Source organism: Melanostigma gelatinosum, assembly GCF_949748355.1.
Source record: "Melanostigma gelatinosum genome assembly, chromosome: 8".
Classification (NCBI taxonomy): Eukaryota; Metazoa; Chordata; class Actinopteri; order Perciformes; family Zoarcidae; genus Melanostigma; species Melanostigma gelatinosum.
This window is the reverse complement of record NC_136641.1, coordinates 4,414,438-4,431,055: the sequence shown is the minus strand read 5'-3', so window position 1 is coordinate 4,431,055 and position 16,618 is coordinate 4,414,438. Positions and strand designations below refer to the sequence as shown.

Genomic DNA, 16,618 nt, shown 5'->3' with positions numbered 1-16,618 from the left:
ATGCATCATCTGGGGAACAAGAATATCTCTATCAAAATTTGGGGCCAGTCTATCTTGTAGATGTAGAAACTTTCCTGGATATGTGAGAATTTAGACCTGTTGTCACTAGATGAAAAGTCAGGGGCTCCCCATTGTCATTAAGGCCATCATCTGCAGGAGATATTTTCGTCAGACCGACATTACTGCTGCAGAGCCACGCTGTTCCAAAAGTCCATGTGTGACTCGCCCTTAACGGCGAACTATGTCATTTTCTTTCGGATTGGACACCACCATCAACAGGATCATTTGTCCGTGCCTTCAAGAAATCTGTAGAACCACTGTTGCAAAGTAAATCCGTTTTATAACGTGACAGCGCTGTGGTTACGGTTTGCTTAGGTTTAGGGAATGATCATGGTTTGGGTTAAGAGGTACCAAAGTTGACTGATGCTAGGAAACGGGCAATGAACAGTTCTCTCGTATATTGTCGGCATTGTCTGTAATAAGGTCACCTGTTGACCACCTCCACCCCCAACGGACAGGAGTCATAATTACCATGGCGTTTTTTACCACCCCATTACCACCCCATTACTGTGGGGCTCTGTCAGCCAATCGTGAACACGCCGTTTTGGGGCGTTTGCTGAAACGATATATTGTGTTAATTATTCTAAGGTTTAACTGTACTCCTGTTTTGACATATTTAGGGTGACAGTCTTAATTATAGATGATATAGCTGTGCTTTTAGCTACGATAGATCTCATGAAAATACATGTGGGTCTCATTGATTTTCTTCGTTTGGATATATCCGTCTGGTGCATAAAATGTACAAACCATCAGACCAATCATTAAAATTGAATGTCGTCTTTTTCTTCCTAATTTCCTCAAACTTCCCCTTCTTCCTTTTTCATCCTTCCAGTGGTCGTGTTGTATTTGCAGGCCGTGGGAACCAAAGAATGGAGAGAGGTAAGTTGAGTAACCTTTAGCAACCAATATATATGTCTACCCTTCTGCCACATATGTGGGGTGTTTTTTTCTTTTAGGAATGCTAAATTATCAACTTTAAGAGTTTTCCTTGATGTTAGTTACCTTCAGTCAGGTATTAGAGAGGAGGGGGCGGGGGTTATTAAGATGAAGTCCAGAGGCAACTCACTGCAAACCCCTGAGAAAATGGAAAGTGTCAACCTCTTCACTTGCCCACAGGAGTGTAACCACTGTCTGAAAACAAAGTTATATTCCTGACCCAAACTGATGAATTAATAGTAAAGGTTAAGGAATTAATAGTTTAAAAAAATCTCATTAATTCAAGTTTCTGATGCTTGACAAAAGTAATTCATATCATTGAGATTCCTTTTTCGGTCTCATCAAATATGCACCAACTGCTCCTCACGACTGCTCCTTCCGTCTGCTCATTCCGTCTCGCCTCTCTGTCACTCTTTTCTTTTTTTTTAAGATGAGGAAAGGTGACTTTCCATTCGATGCTGCTTCTTTGAATTTCTTCCCTTTTTTGTTACGTCTCTCCAGCACAGATTTCCACATCGTCTCTTAGCCTCATTTCCCCTCTCATCTATGACATTCCGTCTTTAGTCGGTGTATTTACCCATTTGCAAATTCAAAGTCAACACTGATGTGTCGGTGTGAGCTTTGTCGTGGTTGATCCCCTCACGTCGAGACACCTCACACCTTTTTGACTCCTCGTGGCGCGGCTTTGTCAAAAAACATGCCATGAATTGCACAGCAATCAGCAGAGTGAACATCGCGCTGTCAGCCGTGCACGCCGTGAGCAGATAATTGTGCTTGAACGTTGTTGCTTTTTAGCACCATGGCAATACTCTGTATGTCATTTGTAAATTAAATTTTGTCCTTTGAGGGACAAATCGTGCATTTGCATTCAAAAAACAAATCAATCGGTGCAAGTACCATTTGTTTCATCAAATCGCGATTTGTGATTCTTTTTTTGTGGGAGGTTTTTGTAATTGTGTGCTTCTTCTATGGCTGTCCCTGCTGATCAGGTTGTGCACTAACTTGTTTCCTGATCACAGGATATTCTTTTCTTCCCAGCCGATGGATCTGACTCGCTGGCGCCCACAAATCATTCGTGGTGGCCCATGGGGGACTACAGACAACAACTTAGACATTTCAATTTGCGTTATCATTCGATCGCAAACCGATCAAACTCGATACTGCTGACCTTCGACCCCCTCTGTCAGAGTATAAAGTGAGCCACACAGTCGAACGATTTGCGAACACTTCTGAGACAGGAGTCGATGGTTCAGACATGCTAACTGACTGTTAGCACCTTTTACAGAATTAAACAATTTACAATCCCCAGAACAAGATGCCATCAGTTACGTCGCAGTTACCAGTGAGACTTTCAGGGCGATGGAGAGACGGACCGGAGGGAGGCTGGACCTGGGACTCTGTGACCTGAGTCAAGTGTAGCTATAATTTAGTCTCTGATTTCTCTCGGGACAAAGGAGTTAGCATCATAGCATAATGAAGCTCAGTGTGGTCATATTATTTAGAAAGGAAATTAATATTTATGGCTTCCAAATCCTGAAATGGTCCGATGGTAATATGGGTTGCTGCTGAATCTCGTTCATTTATTCACATCTTTCTCTGGTGTATTTTTCTTGATGGGAGCTTAATAACATGCATTGACTCGTGACTCAATGCTGCTATTATCACTCTGCTTTTGTAGTCTGGCAGGACAGAGGTAATCGATAACACTAGGAATCCGGATTTCGTCAGAAAGTTTGTCCTGGATTTCTTCTTTGAAGAGAAACAAAATCTACGGTTTGATGTGTAAGTATTCTTGACAGCATTTCATTAACTCTTATCTGAATGAATCTCGACTCATTTCATTTCAAATTTGGATACATTCTGCTGTGCTATGGATTCATAGTAACCACCCAAAAATAGCAACGCCTTTGATTGCATTTGAATAATTTCCCTCTCTGCAGGTCTTCCGTTTGGTGAAAAGCTAATTTTGCATGATCAGGATAAGTGATCAGACCAATCACAGATTAGATTAAACGCTGGGATGTCCAATCATGAAAGGATATTTAAAAAAAGGTCACTTGCCAAGGTTGCATGATTGCCCCACTGATTAAATAAGTGTCTGCATACCCGTGAACCTCAATCAATAACACGGAGATATCACTTAAATGCCTCTGTAGCTGTGTGTTTATTGCTCAGTGGGGTCTGTGTGTCAGAAGATTGTATAGTCAGTTCCAGGAACAGGGACATTGTTTGTGGTGACACCATTATGCTGGTGTTGTATACAAAATTTAAAACTGCTTTGCAGGATAATTTCCTATTTTTTTTTTTACAAAATAGGCTCTATGAAATAACCCAGATACTACAGGAGAATTTCTTTCAGATTTTCTTTTATGCTTGGGTCTTTTGAGATGAGACACACCAGGCCTCATCATTTGTCATGCATTGGCCAATTTATTTGATTTCCTGCCATATTTTCCTTCCCAACTTGAAGAAAGAAAACATCCAAACTTAGTCTGTTACGCCGATAGATTTCTCCTAAATTCACCACAAGTTTGCATTAGATAATGCCTAATTTGCATATTTAAACATAACATTTAAGAAAACTTGTAATACAAAGGATAACTGTCTTCATGAATGAAATCAGCAGGGGAAGTTTCATGGTGATATATATTTGTTAAAAGTTTTCACCCCACTTGTAGCGAAAAGTTGAAACAGAATCAACTTTTGGAGAAATGCAACATCATGCTGCAGTGGCCAATCACGTGACAGGCGATCCAGATCTGTACAACACAGCTGTGAGGGAACTAAAGACGTAAAATGACGTGCAGTCGCTGTTAACGGGCCATAGGTGATGCTCCCATGCCGCCGCACAACCTTGCACTATTCGCCACGACGCCTGATTTAGTGTAAATACAGCGTTAGCCAATCAGAAGCCGAGTAGGGCAGGTCATAATTTAGCCATCGTAGGAAAAAAAACGATCACTAGTTGGATACATTCTATTTTTTGACTCTGCACCAGCCTCTCCACCAAACATAATGAGGGGTCATTTATTTTTGTCTTAGTCCCGCCCCACTGGGCTGTGATTGGCTCGGTAGACTGTTCCGCTCATTTTACACATGGAAGAGTGATTGATTTTAGGGCTTTTTGCCAGAAAGGGATGATTTTAAACCGAACCATGAATTTGTATTTAAACTAACCAAGTGGCCTACCTCGGAGATTTCTAGCAGAAAGGGTTATGAAAGTGCAATTAGCAAATTTCTATTGCCAGATAATCCGTCAATCACAGCACAGTATTACCAGCCAGTACTAGCCAGTCACAGCACAGCTGGGCGGGACCAGGTGGAGCACTCCATACAGAGACATTAGCCCACCCCTTTAAACTAAGTCAGCAAATATACTGATCACCCATGTTGAGGTAATAGATACTTGGACTGGTAAGGGCAAAATAGATCAAACATTTTGACTTAAATGTGTTATTGCCCAACAAAAAAGATGAATCAATGGAATTGTTGCTTTTGGAAGTAAAGGGTTAATTTTTTTCAAGACTAATGCCAGTGAATCTGTACAAAATCCTTTATAATGCAATGTCACAAGTTCTTCCAATCTTATCGTCCTATTCCCCCCCCCCCAACCAGATACAATGTGGACTCCAGAAGCTGCAACATATCCAAACACGTAAGCACAATTTGTCGAACTCAAATTACTCAGCGTTGAACTTCCATCAGCGCTCCAAATGTATCGCATTGTATTCAGCGTTACTCACACCGCTAAAGCTAATTTACAGTGAATGAGGTCAGCGGCTGATGATGATTTGGCATGAATAAATCTATTTGGTGTTTAGATGGCCGATAATGCAAATCCATCTTGTGACTAAGCTTTGTTTTTCCTTCTCAACAAATCAACTCATGTGGGAGAGCAGAAGGTGAGTGGTGTATGCAGATAGCGTTATCCTTATGAGTAATGGCCTATCCTTCATTCATCTTCCTTTCTTTAATTTCCAATACATTCCAGTGTCCCCAGAAGAGTCTTTTGTATCATTCACTTTAATTTCATCATATTATTTTCTCCCATTCTTTCATTTCATCAAGGACAAAACACCAGCGGAAAGCTTCCCACGTACTCTTGTTCTTCATTTTGTCTGTCTGCGTTTCATCGCTCGCTCAGGTACAGCAACTTTCAGAACACAGCTTCGAAGTGAAAGCAGCTGCCTCCGTTGTTCGGGACCGCGGCAGATTGTGCACGTCGGGACATTAACAGCAGCCACAAACATATTCGGCTTTGTGGGACTCACGCCCACACCCGCTCTCTGCCCCCGGGCGAAATTGTGTCATGTCATCTCTGCTTTTTTTTATGCTGCCATGTGTTTTTCCTCTGCAGCGTTGTGCGGTTGTGAGGACTTGCCTTATGTGCAGTCTGATGCTTTTTAAGAACAATCAGTCAACAAGCAACCTGAATAAGGAACCCCACCAGGACTTCCTGGGCTTGACCTAGTTGGCTTATTAATGCGTGCTTGTATAAAAGGCGGAATTAAAGCCTAAATTGAAAGTGTAATTCATAGTGACACTTAAGTAAGATGAAATTACACTTTGATGGAACTTTAATAACTAATATCTTTCTTGCTATCCCCACGGATTTTATCTTCAGTTTATGAAAAGCACACCAGGCCCATAAATGTGTAGAGTAATTAGTTTAATGTTAATGTACTTTAATGAGCTGGTTTCCCCATGCTAACAACTCATGAACTAATATGTTAAAAATAAGTTTGAGAGCTCCAGAAATGAATGGGAATCTGTAACAAACTGAGCACACTGTGGTGTAGATGTGAGGAGTTAAGCATCGCACTATGGCCGCACCAAGATGTTATTAAAGGACAGGTTCACGTTCATCGTAAAACAATAGTCTGGTGCGCGTATCAAGATTGAGGTTTTACTTGCTGCGATTGTTCGTTCTGTCCGTACAGGCCATCAAGAAATCTCTTCTAAAAGTGATTTCAATGTAAGTGATGAGTGGACACAATCCTTGTTCTTGGGCATAAACACATTCTGAAGTTCAGCTGAAGACTACGTTTCAGAAGTCTGAATTTAACTAATTAAGTGGATATATATTCCAAAGTTATGGTCTTTTCTGTACTGTAAATGGCTGGACTACATCTTGGTCCTGTCACGTAATTAATTCTCTCTTTTCTATCCCCCCCCCCGCCCTACCTCCAAGGACTTTCTGGGCCAGACCTTCTGTACCCTCGGAGAAATCATCGGCTCCACAGGAGGGCGGATGGAGAGGACCCTCTCGTAAGTCCCCCCAACAGCACCCTGTCTTTTTGTGTCAATGACACATTTCTGCCCTCCTTCTTTTTCGGTTCAGGTTGTTGAATCGTATTCATGAAAGAAATTATGCACATGAATATTCTCGAGACGGTCAAAGTGAGAATAATGTGAATCCCCCTATCCGTCTCTCGTTCCATGTTTATTGATGGCTGCGGTGGAAAACAACGCTGGATGAGTCATCTCACTAATGCAGTGTGTATAGACTCACCACGCTTACATGGCCTCATCTATTATGTTGTTACAGCAGAGTTTGAGAGGTCAGATCAGCATCACGGCACACTGAGCTCTTGTCACTTAAGTAGTGATGGGTTTTTCATATGTCACACGAAGCCGACTAAAGGGAAGTCAATATCACTTTGGTTATTGACAGAATCTGCTCATATTTTCTGCTTGGTTACATGTAGATGGAAGAAAGCACTTTATTTCTTTACATAATAAAACTGCATTGTATTCTTTGTTGTATCTGTCTGCAGTGTTGGATAACACTGTATTCTGAGGAGTGAAGGGAATGCTGGGAGGCAGAGCGATGGGAGGTCAGAGAAGTCACGAGCCAAGTTTGAACCCGTTTAATTGCAAGGATCAGACATCTCATCAGACAGGCTGCAGGGAAGCGCTTCATCACAGTAACGCATGCATCAGAAGCTGTAGCTGATACACAGCAGCACGTTTGTCTGCACGAGTACAAAGAACCACGATGTGATTGGTTGTTGGTTTCTGTTTAGTTCATAGCTTTGTAGCCGCAGCAGATAGCAGCTGATCTAAATCACTCCTGATCCCCCTTCTGCCGGAAGGAGGGACTTTATATTAAAAAGGATCTGGAAGTGAAAATTTGCAAGATCAGTTACATGACGTCATGATTTTTAAAGGTTCCGTGTGTGGGATCCAGAGCGTTAATATAGCAGCAAACACCTATTATCTATGTGAGGATATAGTGGAGTGAGATCTACCTGAGCAGGAAAGGAAGTCTTCCTGTACGTAGTTGAGGTAGCCGGGCCTGCCGCATGTGCTATTAGTGCATTTTTAGTGCATGTGAGTCTCTTCGTCGCGCCCCACTGCCTCGCTAACAGCCGCTGCTTTGTACTGCGCTCAGTCTGCGGTTACCGCTGATAACACCGGCCCATTGGCTTTTTTTCACACTTAACCAAACAACGGCTAATTGTGAGTTTATATTTGAGATAAAATATGTGATTTTAGACGCCAGCATCGCAGAGGAGAGGAGCAACGTTTTACAGGACATTATTTAGAGGCATGTTGGGTACCGAGGATATTAATCTGGTTGTATAGTTTCATATGATACCAGTATTTTCTCTCTAGCTTTAAGACTGATCCCGCCGGTACTAAGTAAGCTAAAAGCTCTGGAAAATTAAGTCTCAGAAATTGAGAGAGTTTTTCAAACTCCAAATCATTTTTCATTTTCATTTTGTTTTTTATTCAATTTATTTTCTATCTGCCGTCAAAGTTTGCCAGTCAGCTAATTTGCGATGCCTAAAGCTTCTTTTCCGTTTATTCACGGAGGTTCAGCTCAACAAACGGCGACAGCTCTGCTTGTAAACACATACTTGTATAAAACTCCAATCTGTTCAAGTCAGTCTAGGTTTATACACTTTCTTTTTTTGTTTTCTTTTTTGGGAATGGTAGCAAAGTAAATAAATGACTGACTTCAGCTGGACTCGGTGATGAGTCTTGTCGGCTAGGGGCCAGTTAGCTGTCCCCGGCCAGCAGCACGATTGACATGTTTTAGAGAGCTTATCGTTCTCGGACAGACCAAACAACCGGACGAGGTTACGGTCCGATGGCCCAAACGCCACAGAGCTGGGCGAGCAAAGGGGCGGAGAGAGACGAACAGAAGGGGGAGGGTAATAAAGTATTTTACATTTTGGCATCACTGGAATGCCGAAGCGAATGTGATGCCAGTGTCTGTAGACGCATACACAACCGATGCAAAAAAGATCCAAGCTGTCTTTTCTGCAACTGTATGTCTCCATTTAAACTCAGACAAACACAAATGTTGCCCCCCCCATTGAATGGACTTTTAATGACTGGGACAATTACTCACACTCATCACAAACCCGCCAAAAGTTCCAGGCGATTAATCATCTTTGCACCGTATGCAGTAATGGAATTCACCTTGAGGGGAGAAATGAGAAAAGCGACAGGGTACATACAATGTCTGAAGGACTCTTATAATGACTCACGCTCTGATTAATGGGGGGCAATGGAGCTTTACACTGACCAGAAGGGATTCTCCAGCAGCGGCACAGACAACAGCCCGATCGATCCGCCCAAGCCAACCAATGCGTGCCACTGAGAAAAAATACTTTATTAAATTTTTCTATGAAATTAGCAAGTATGTGCTTCTAAAATGAGCAGTTTCACACACTCTGTCTTCTACGAAGTCCGCTGCTCTCGAGGTCGGCGTCGCAGGAAATACTTTGCAGATCTTATTGCACGACCATTAAATCTTAACTTCATGAATCTGTATGTTTCCCAACAATGGACTTGTTAAGCTCCTCCAAGTATTTGCCATCAGATATGTCGGTGGGATTTGCAAAGCTTACAAGTGGACATTTTATCCTCAATGACAAAGCAAACACACCGACTCCTGCTTTTTAAAAATACAGCTCATTAGCTGCTGAATGCTCTGCCAGGTCCCCCCCCCCCCCAGCTAACTAGATGCCATTTGGTGCTGTGCAGGCAGCGTGCAGCAGGGTCTATCAGAGCTCTTTCACTGTAAAGCAGCTGCTGGAAGCAACTTTGACGACAGCAGTGAGAGGGTTCGTCTCCACCATTGACCCTCTTTAACATCGCATTCATTTGAACCCTCAAGTCATGTAATATTGATTGGTGCAGCTTCAAAATGATACCTGCACTCAATTAGTGAGACATACATCTTAACACACTGCGGTCTATTCTGAAAGTGTTGTACAATGTTGAAAGTGAGAAATATCAAACTGAAGCACTGACAATTAATTTCCCATAATAACCAACAAAATGTTTCTTTTTCGTTGTTGTCTCAAGTGTTCTCTGCCACGCATACAGAAATAACCAAGACTAAAATACCTGGTGGCCTCAATTCTCTTTAAAAGACAACATTTTGAGTTAAAAAAACAGCCCAAACAATACGGCTGAGATGTGCAACTGTCCCTAATGATCCCTCGATACACACCTTGTGTCTGCGGAGCAGCTTGTGTATCGCCGGCCTGTAACATTAAGTGAGCAAAAATGAATGCAACCGAAGGGTGAGTGACAACTCGGCAGACAAAAGGAGAGAGGGAGGATGGAGACAAAGAACGGGAACGTAATTCAGCAAAGACGGCAACAGCAATGCGAGGATGGAGGAGGAGACGGGAGGAGGTGAAGAAGAGAGAGTGGTGAAGTTGGGAAAAGGGAGTTGGTGCGATAGACGGAGGAAGATAGATGCAGGGTAGGAGACATTTCCTGAGAGACAGAAGTAGACAGATTTGTGTTTACTTCCCAAACCTCAGAGTCCGCGCTACGCAGTAGTGCTGTCATTTAGAAGACTCTGGACTTGTGGAGTAAACTGTGACACACACACAAAAGCTTGGACAAAGACAACATATGCCCTGTATATATGTATATATATATATATATGTATGTATGTATGTATGTATGTGTGTATGTATATATATGTATATATATATATATATATATGTATATATATATATATATATATATATACATATAAAAACAACCCTGGATTATTGATATTTTTTCTGCTTTTGCTGTCTTCAAACGCACACACATAAGGAGTCAAAAACACATATGGCTCTGGTAGCCTCCTCGTGATGGTGGGTGTATGCTTTTATAGGTCAACAGTTTTAGAAATGGGCTTCATGCTGCGTGGCGAACTGAGCACTCCTTTCCACCTACCTGCGTGTTGCCACGGCAACCGAGGGGGGGGGGGGGGGGCGTGCTATTAGCCGAGGCGGTAAAAGTATAACAATGATCCAAAATACACTTTTGAAAAAAATAAATGGGGAGCTCGGTGGGATGCATTATATGGACGCCCATACGAGCACACAGCGAAGGTATTTATGAACATGAATTGATTTTTTTCTCTAGAGAAGCATAACCTGTGATCCAGACAGACACACACATAAATATATATAAAATATATGAATTCATATATACAGTCAGGGCCATAAGTATTGGGACTATGACACAATTTTTCCAATTTTGCTTATTTACACAACTCCAATGGATTTGAAACTTGTCAGTCAACATGTGGTTGAAGTGAAGACTTTCAGCTTCAATTCAATGGATGAAACAAAAGAAATCACAATAACCTTAACAATCCCACATGCTGCCAGTCGCCGAGATAAAGATTGATGAGGCGGACAGAGGGACGGTGGTGTTGCTGGCCGTATGACGGCAAACCAGCCTGTGTCGTGAAATTACACCTGGATTTTCACTGTGAGACGTTGCTCAGTGTGTCAGAGGGCAGGGGGTGTAATTGGGGGCAGTAGGATGCCTTCTGCTCTGTGGCTGATGGAAAAAAAGAGCAGCACACACATATAGTCCCAAAGAACTTTTGGCAAAAAAAAAAATACAAAAAAGGAATGTTCAGCCTCATACAAAATAAGAGATTTTCTGGTCTGTGAGCGGCAAGGCAAGTTTATTTGTATAGCACATTTCAACAACAAGGTCATTCAAAGTGCTTCACATGAAACCATTAAAAGCATCAAAACATAAAAACAATTTTAAAAAAACAGTGTAAGAAATAAAATGCAGTAGTAAAATGCAGAAATGCAGGAAATTTATTAATATATGAATTGAATGTGGTTCAATTAAAGGTAGCAGCAAACAGAAAAGTCTTCAATCTTGATTTAAATGAGCTGAGGGTCTCAGCAGACCTGCAGCTTTCTGGGACTTTGTTCCAGATATGTGGAGCAGAAAAACTGAACGCTGCTTCTCCATGTTTAGTTCTGACTCTGGGAACAGAAAGTAGACCGGTCCCAGACGACCTGAGGGGTCGGGATGGTTCATAAGGTAGCAGCAGATCAGAGATGTATTTTGGCTCTAAACCATTCAGTGCTTTGTAAACCAACAGCAGGATTTTAAAGTAAATTCTTTGTTGGACAGGAAGCCAGTGCAAAGACCTCAGAACTGGAGTGATGTGATCCACCCTCCTGGTCTTAGTGAGGACTCGAGCTGCAGCGTTCTGAATCAGCTGCAGCTTTCTGACGGATTTTTTACAGAGACCTGTAAACACACCGTTACAGTAGTCCAGTCTGCTGAAGATAAATGCGTGGACAAGTTTTTCCAAATCCTGTTGAGACATAAGTCCTCTAATCCTTGATATATTCTTCAGGTGATAATAGGCTGATTTTGTAATTGTCTTGATATGGCTGTTCAGGTTGAGGTCTGAATCCATAACTACACCTAGATTTCTGGCTTGGTTTGTGGGTTTTAACATCAGTGACTGAAGCTGAGCGGTGATTTTCAATTGTTCGTCCTTGGTACCGAAAACAATTACTTCTGTTTTTTCTTTGTTTAATTGAAGAAAATTCTGGCACATCCAGTTGTTGGTTTGTTCAATGCAGTTACCCAGCCCTTGTATGGGATTATAGTCCCCTGGTGACATAGTTATGTAGATTTGTAGTTTTGTAGATTAGATTTGTAGATGTATGTCGTCTGCATAATTATGATAACACACTTTGTTGTTTTCCATAATCTGAGCTAGTGGAAGCATGTAGATGTTGAACAGAAGAACGGTAGCAAAACAGTGGCAGATTGCAGGCCAGTGAGCTGGAGGAGGCATCTGCAGATGTCATCGCATCGTGTTGCAACACACTGTGATACAAACAGACAGGTAGGGACACATTATTAGAAAAGTGGCTCCTGCTGTATGTCGCTGTGCACTAGGTCCCAGATTTTCTTTGGTCACCTCAGTGATTGAAGGGAGGTGTCCACTCGGGTGTATTTTAGAAATAACTGTGGTTGGGCAATATGGCAATGTGTACTATTGTCAGAAATGTTGTCATATCCCTTGGCTGAATGAGGCTATTGTTGGCAGTGTTGCAAATCAAGGACAGCCATGCTTTTAGCCATGCTAGTGCCATGGTTCTAGGGATGATTATGTCTGTCAGGAGGTCCGTCCACCACTATGGCCCAGACTATTATTGGTTGAATGTGATTCAAATGTGGTACAGTTATTCATGGTAGAGAGACGATGACTTTGGTGATCCCCTGACTTCCTGTAGTATCACCCGCAGGTCAAAGTTATCCAGCATACAATCTCAAAATCTGCTCAATTTAGGACCATTTATCAGAGTCAGGAGGATGAATCCTCGTGACTCCCTCTCAGCGTCGCCATGAGGTCGACATTTGTCGATACACATTTTTTTATGAATGAAAGAATGGACACCTTAATTGCGTAACCAAGTCTTTATACATGGGCAAAAAAGCTGTGGCCGCCAAGCAGAGATGCTGAATAAAGGGTTCATTAGGGAGTTCCCTGCAGAAACATTTGCACTGTATTTTTACGGTATATTTCCCTTTCTTTGCCAGCTGCTGTTGTGTCGTTAATTATACAATTATGTGAAGTTGTCAAGGTTATTGACGTAGCTGAGCTGGAAGTCAAGCTTAAAGAAACTTGCCTATAGCGATCTACTATAGAAGCTAGTTGGCCGACCTACTGATCTTAAAAGGTCATGGATTTCATGGTCACCAATTAACATTTACCGTATGTTTGATTTATAATGACGTTGTTTTCAGACACCAGTAGGTTTTCCAGATACCTAGCAAAAGACTGAATGGGGTTTATTTTTTGACATCGGTGAAGTTTGGATTTTATTTTTCGGAGTAAAATTCCAATCTCTACATTACAATTCATTTTAAATCTCTCTCTAACTCTGTCTCTCTGCCTCACACAGACACACACACAAAGCAGTGATGTCATTGTCTGTCCCCTGTGGTCTGCATCCCACAGAAGCGCCACCTGCCATCTGGTATGGCGGTTCAGGTCTCATCTGGATTACTCTGCTGTGACAGGCACGATAGCGAAACACTTGTGCCGCTGCTGCTGTTATCTGTAGGGAACGTTAAACTTTATCAGGCTGAAAGTCAAATACATGACATTTAATCTTGCCACTCATGCAAATGTGATTAAAATATAGGTGTCGTTGGCACCTGTTGGAGTTGAGCCTCAGCAAATACCACCCTTAACCAGTGTATTACAAAGTGTAAAGAATATGGATACAAAAGGAAACTATCTTTTTATTCGTTCCAATGTCCCCATTGAAAAATAAATCAACCTCCACTACACAGCAGATGAATCCGCACAGAGACTTACAACCGTGTTTCTTCCAACTGGCAGGAATTAGCTGTTACTTTATCTTGCAAACCAAAGATATGTTTGCAATTTGGCTCTGTTTGAGCATGCAGAAATGAGCTCAGAGCTAGTTTCATGCTTGCCAGCTTCGAGCATCTTGACAAATACCCCCACAATGTTGTTCTGCAACAGTCCCGAATACATCAATCTGTTAGCAACACCACTTGTTGCGACAACAAAGGATATGGACTGCAGAGACAGAGCTTTTTGATAAGATCATTAGGACGGATTGGGGAGAACGCTTTTGCAGAGAGAGCGTAATACATTTGGCCATTGGATTTCAATCATTTTTTTATGTGCTGTTCAAATTATTTGCCCAAGTATGTGTCAAACTACAATATTGCTTTGTCTTGTGTACTTTTCCTTATCTGCAATTAACAGTGTCAAATCAAAATACAAATCAAATCAAAGCCAGAAATAAAACAAGAATCAAAACAATGGTGACGATACACAGCACTTAAAGCGCTTCTCTCTGGCTCCCACAATGTCCACTGCAAATATTTCAGAAGCTGGGCACCTGTTTTTCAGCAGCCACTTTTATACATTTCTTTTGAGTTTTACAAGCTTAAACACACACTTGCAGCACATTTAGATGTTGTATCCGATGCCTTCTTGCCTTAATTGAATGACGACCTTTTGTTTCGTCTAACCTTCTCTGTTATTATACAATGTAATGAAAGCCGTTCCCAGCTGCTGTCATTGACTATTATTTGTCTGTAAGCATGGTATTTAAATGCCGCAATCAAAGTCCATACTTGTTCTGTTGTCTGACAACAGACATAGAAAAATATGTCAACGTGTTTCCATTGGTGCACATTTACAGCAGGGGCCCCACAGGTTGTCTCTGGCATGGGACAGCTCTGCACCACTATCCTTTATCTTGTAAAATGAAACATTGAAAATTCCACATGGGCTCACTCTTGGAAGTGGTGAGAGTAATGTTCTCTGGAGAATAGTAATCTTTATTACGGGGTCGGCATCATCTCTGACTGCTGTGATTCTTGGCAGCTTGAAAGATGTTTCAGTTCTCCATCTGTTGCCGAAAGACGGGGGAGACACTTTCTTATACACCAGTAATCAGAAGTGACCGTAGGTTACACTTTACGAACACTTTCAGTGCTGACCCATTCCAACAGATACACTTTGGACTGACTTTTAAAAACTTGGTAGCCTTGCAACATGTACAAGATAATGAGACTCGTGAGGTATTGACCTCAAATGGTTAAGATTAGGCAATGGAATGGTCTATGTTATCCATTGACCTGGAATGCTCAAGGTTATGCATTGCCATTGAATGGTTAAGGTAAAGCATTGACGCATTTCGGATTTTGTGTATTCGGAGGCTTGTGTCTGTCTATGCCAGCTGCACACACATAAAGAAAAAGTTGTTCCGAGCGACAAGAAAAATAAGGATAATTCGTGTCCCCTGTACACAAAACAAATAGATTGCATTTCGTGACTATTTCATTTATAATATTTCATTTTTCGTGCATGCTCCTACACGAGTGACACAAGCAATCAGTGCGTTGCGCGAGCTCCTTCAAAACGGAACCTGTTCATGCAACAGAAATGCAACAGAAAAGATTGTAGTTTGGAGGAAGTCTGATTCTTACGTAAAATAACTGTTTGCTACTTAACTGATGTAGGTGGCATTAGTTAAGTACGTTTGCTTTGTAATAAAAGTGAGGTATAACAGGAACAGGCTGTTTTTGACTTCAGGTCAGGAGATTTGTATTGCTGTCATACCTGCATCCACAAACAAGCAGAGGGAATAATCTCTCACCGCACCGAGCTAATCAGTGAAATCACATTCTGCATTGTTTGGTCAGAATTAAATATTTGCACACTGAGCCTTCCATGTTTGATCACGCCTGAGTCACAGATCCTGGCCTGAGAAATGACTGTTGGGTAGCTTCCCAGAAAGAAAAAAAGAGGCCAATACGCCCATGCATGGCACTCTGTGAACCTTTCAAATGGTAGCTGAGACCCCGAGGTTAACCAGTGCTCTGTCAAGAGACTACACTTCATTTCACTTCATCAATAGCAGATGGCGGCTCAGCCTGTTGTGTTTCCCGTGAGCTGTTTACAGCTCATGAAATAGCTCAAAGCTGCCCCACTTTGATGGTATTTTGCATATGTAGCCCAGAGTAGCTAAATCAGCAGTAAAATCTAAAATCTATTGATATAGACAGAATCATATAATACACATGTTTATGTTCTAGATAGTTTAACGAATGCAAAGACGATGTTTTGTTAACAAGCTTGACAAATAGCCACAATAAGTTTACTTTCACTTCAGCCAATATAATGCTTTAGCCCACCTCCCGATTGTCCACTACTGTTGTGTTGACCTGTGTTAATTCATACTTAATGTAAGCATTATCATACCACAGCGTGGAGCCGGTGCACAGCAGCCTGACGCCATTTTCCAAGCTAATTTACCACGTCATGATAGCTAACTAAAGAATATGTCCGCCAGCCGTGATGCTAATTTCCGCTATGGTCAACTCCATTGAGTTATGCGAGAAACATTCGCGATCAAAAAGTCTGCTAGATGCAACGCTATTAAGTGTCATGTAAAATCATATTTTATAATGCTAAAAGTGTTACATAAACATAAATACAAGATAAAAGGGTTTAAGATTTTAAAAACTGCTGATAAGCAGACATTTCCTACCATGTTGGTGTTCTAAAAAGATTGTTGTTCATTATGTTTGATGCACTCTTTGCACTTTGTGTCAATGACTGTAGCTTAGCTGCTGGCTAAGATGTAGCTTGTTAGTGAATTTCACTGTTAGTGTTGTGTATTTTTGAGAATTTAATATTTTACAAGATGCAGCAGTGACTATAACATTTAGCTTGTTATTGGTGTTTTCTATCATGTACTTCACTGCAATTGAGTTTTTGCTAAAAGTAGTAGCCCTCTAGAGCAGGGGTCTTCAACGTTTTTCAGGCCAAGGACCC

At 41.6% G+C, this 16,618-nt stretch overlaps 1 protein-coding gene across 1 annotated transcript in view; it reads left to right on the top strand.

The window, feature by feature from the left end:
• The window catches only part of LOC306781111 (copine-9-like), a gene marked incomplete at both ends in the record, with an annotated part of 128,619 nt that overhangs the window by 44,617 nt on the left and 67,384 nt on the right, over nucleotides 1-16,618 (top strand). The window contains 4 exons of the mRNA XM_079273801.1: nucleotides 893-939; nucleotides 2,675-2,778; nucleotides 4,612-4,651; nucleotides 6,188-6,264. Coding sequence (XP_079129927.1) covers nucleotides 893-939; nucleotides 2,675-2,778; nucleotides 4,612-4,651; nucleotides 6,188-6,264 — 268 coding nt within the window. The remainder of the gene's footprint in view (nucleotides 1-892; nucleotides 940-2,674; nucleotides 2,779-4,611; nucleotides 4,652-6,187; nucleotides 6,265-16,618) is intronic.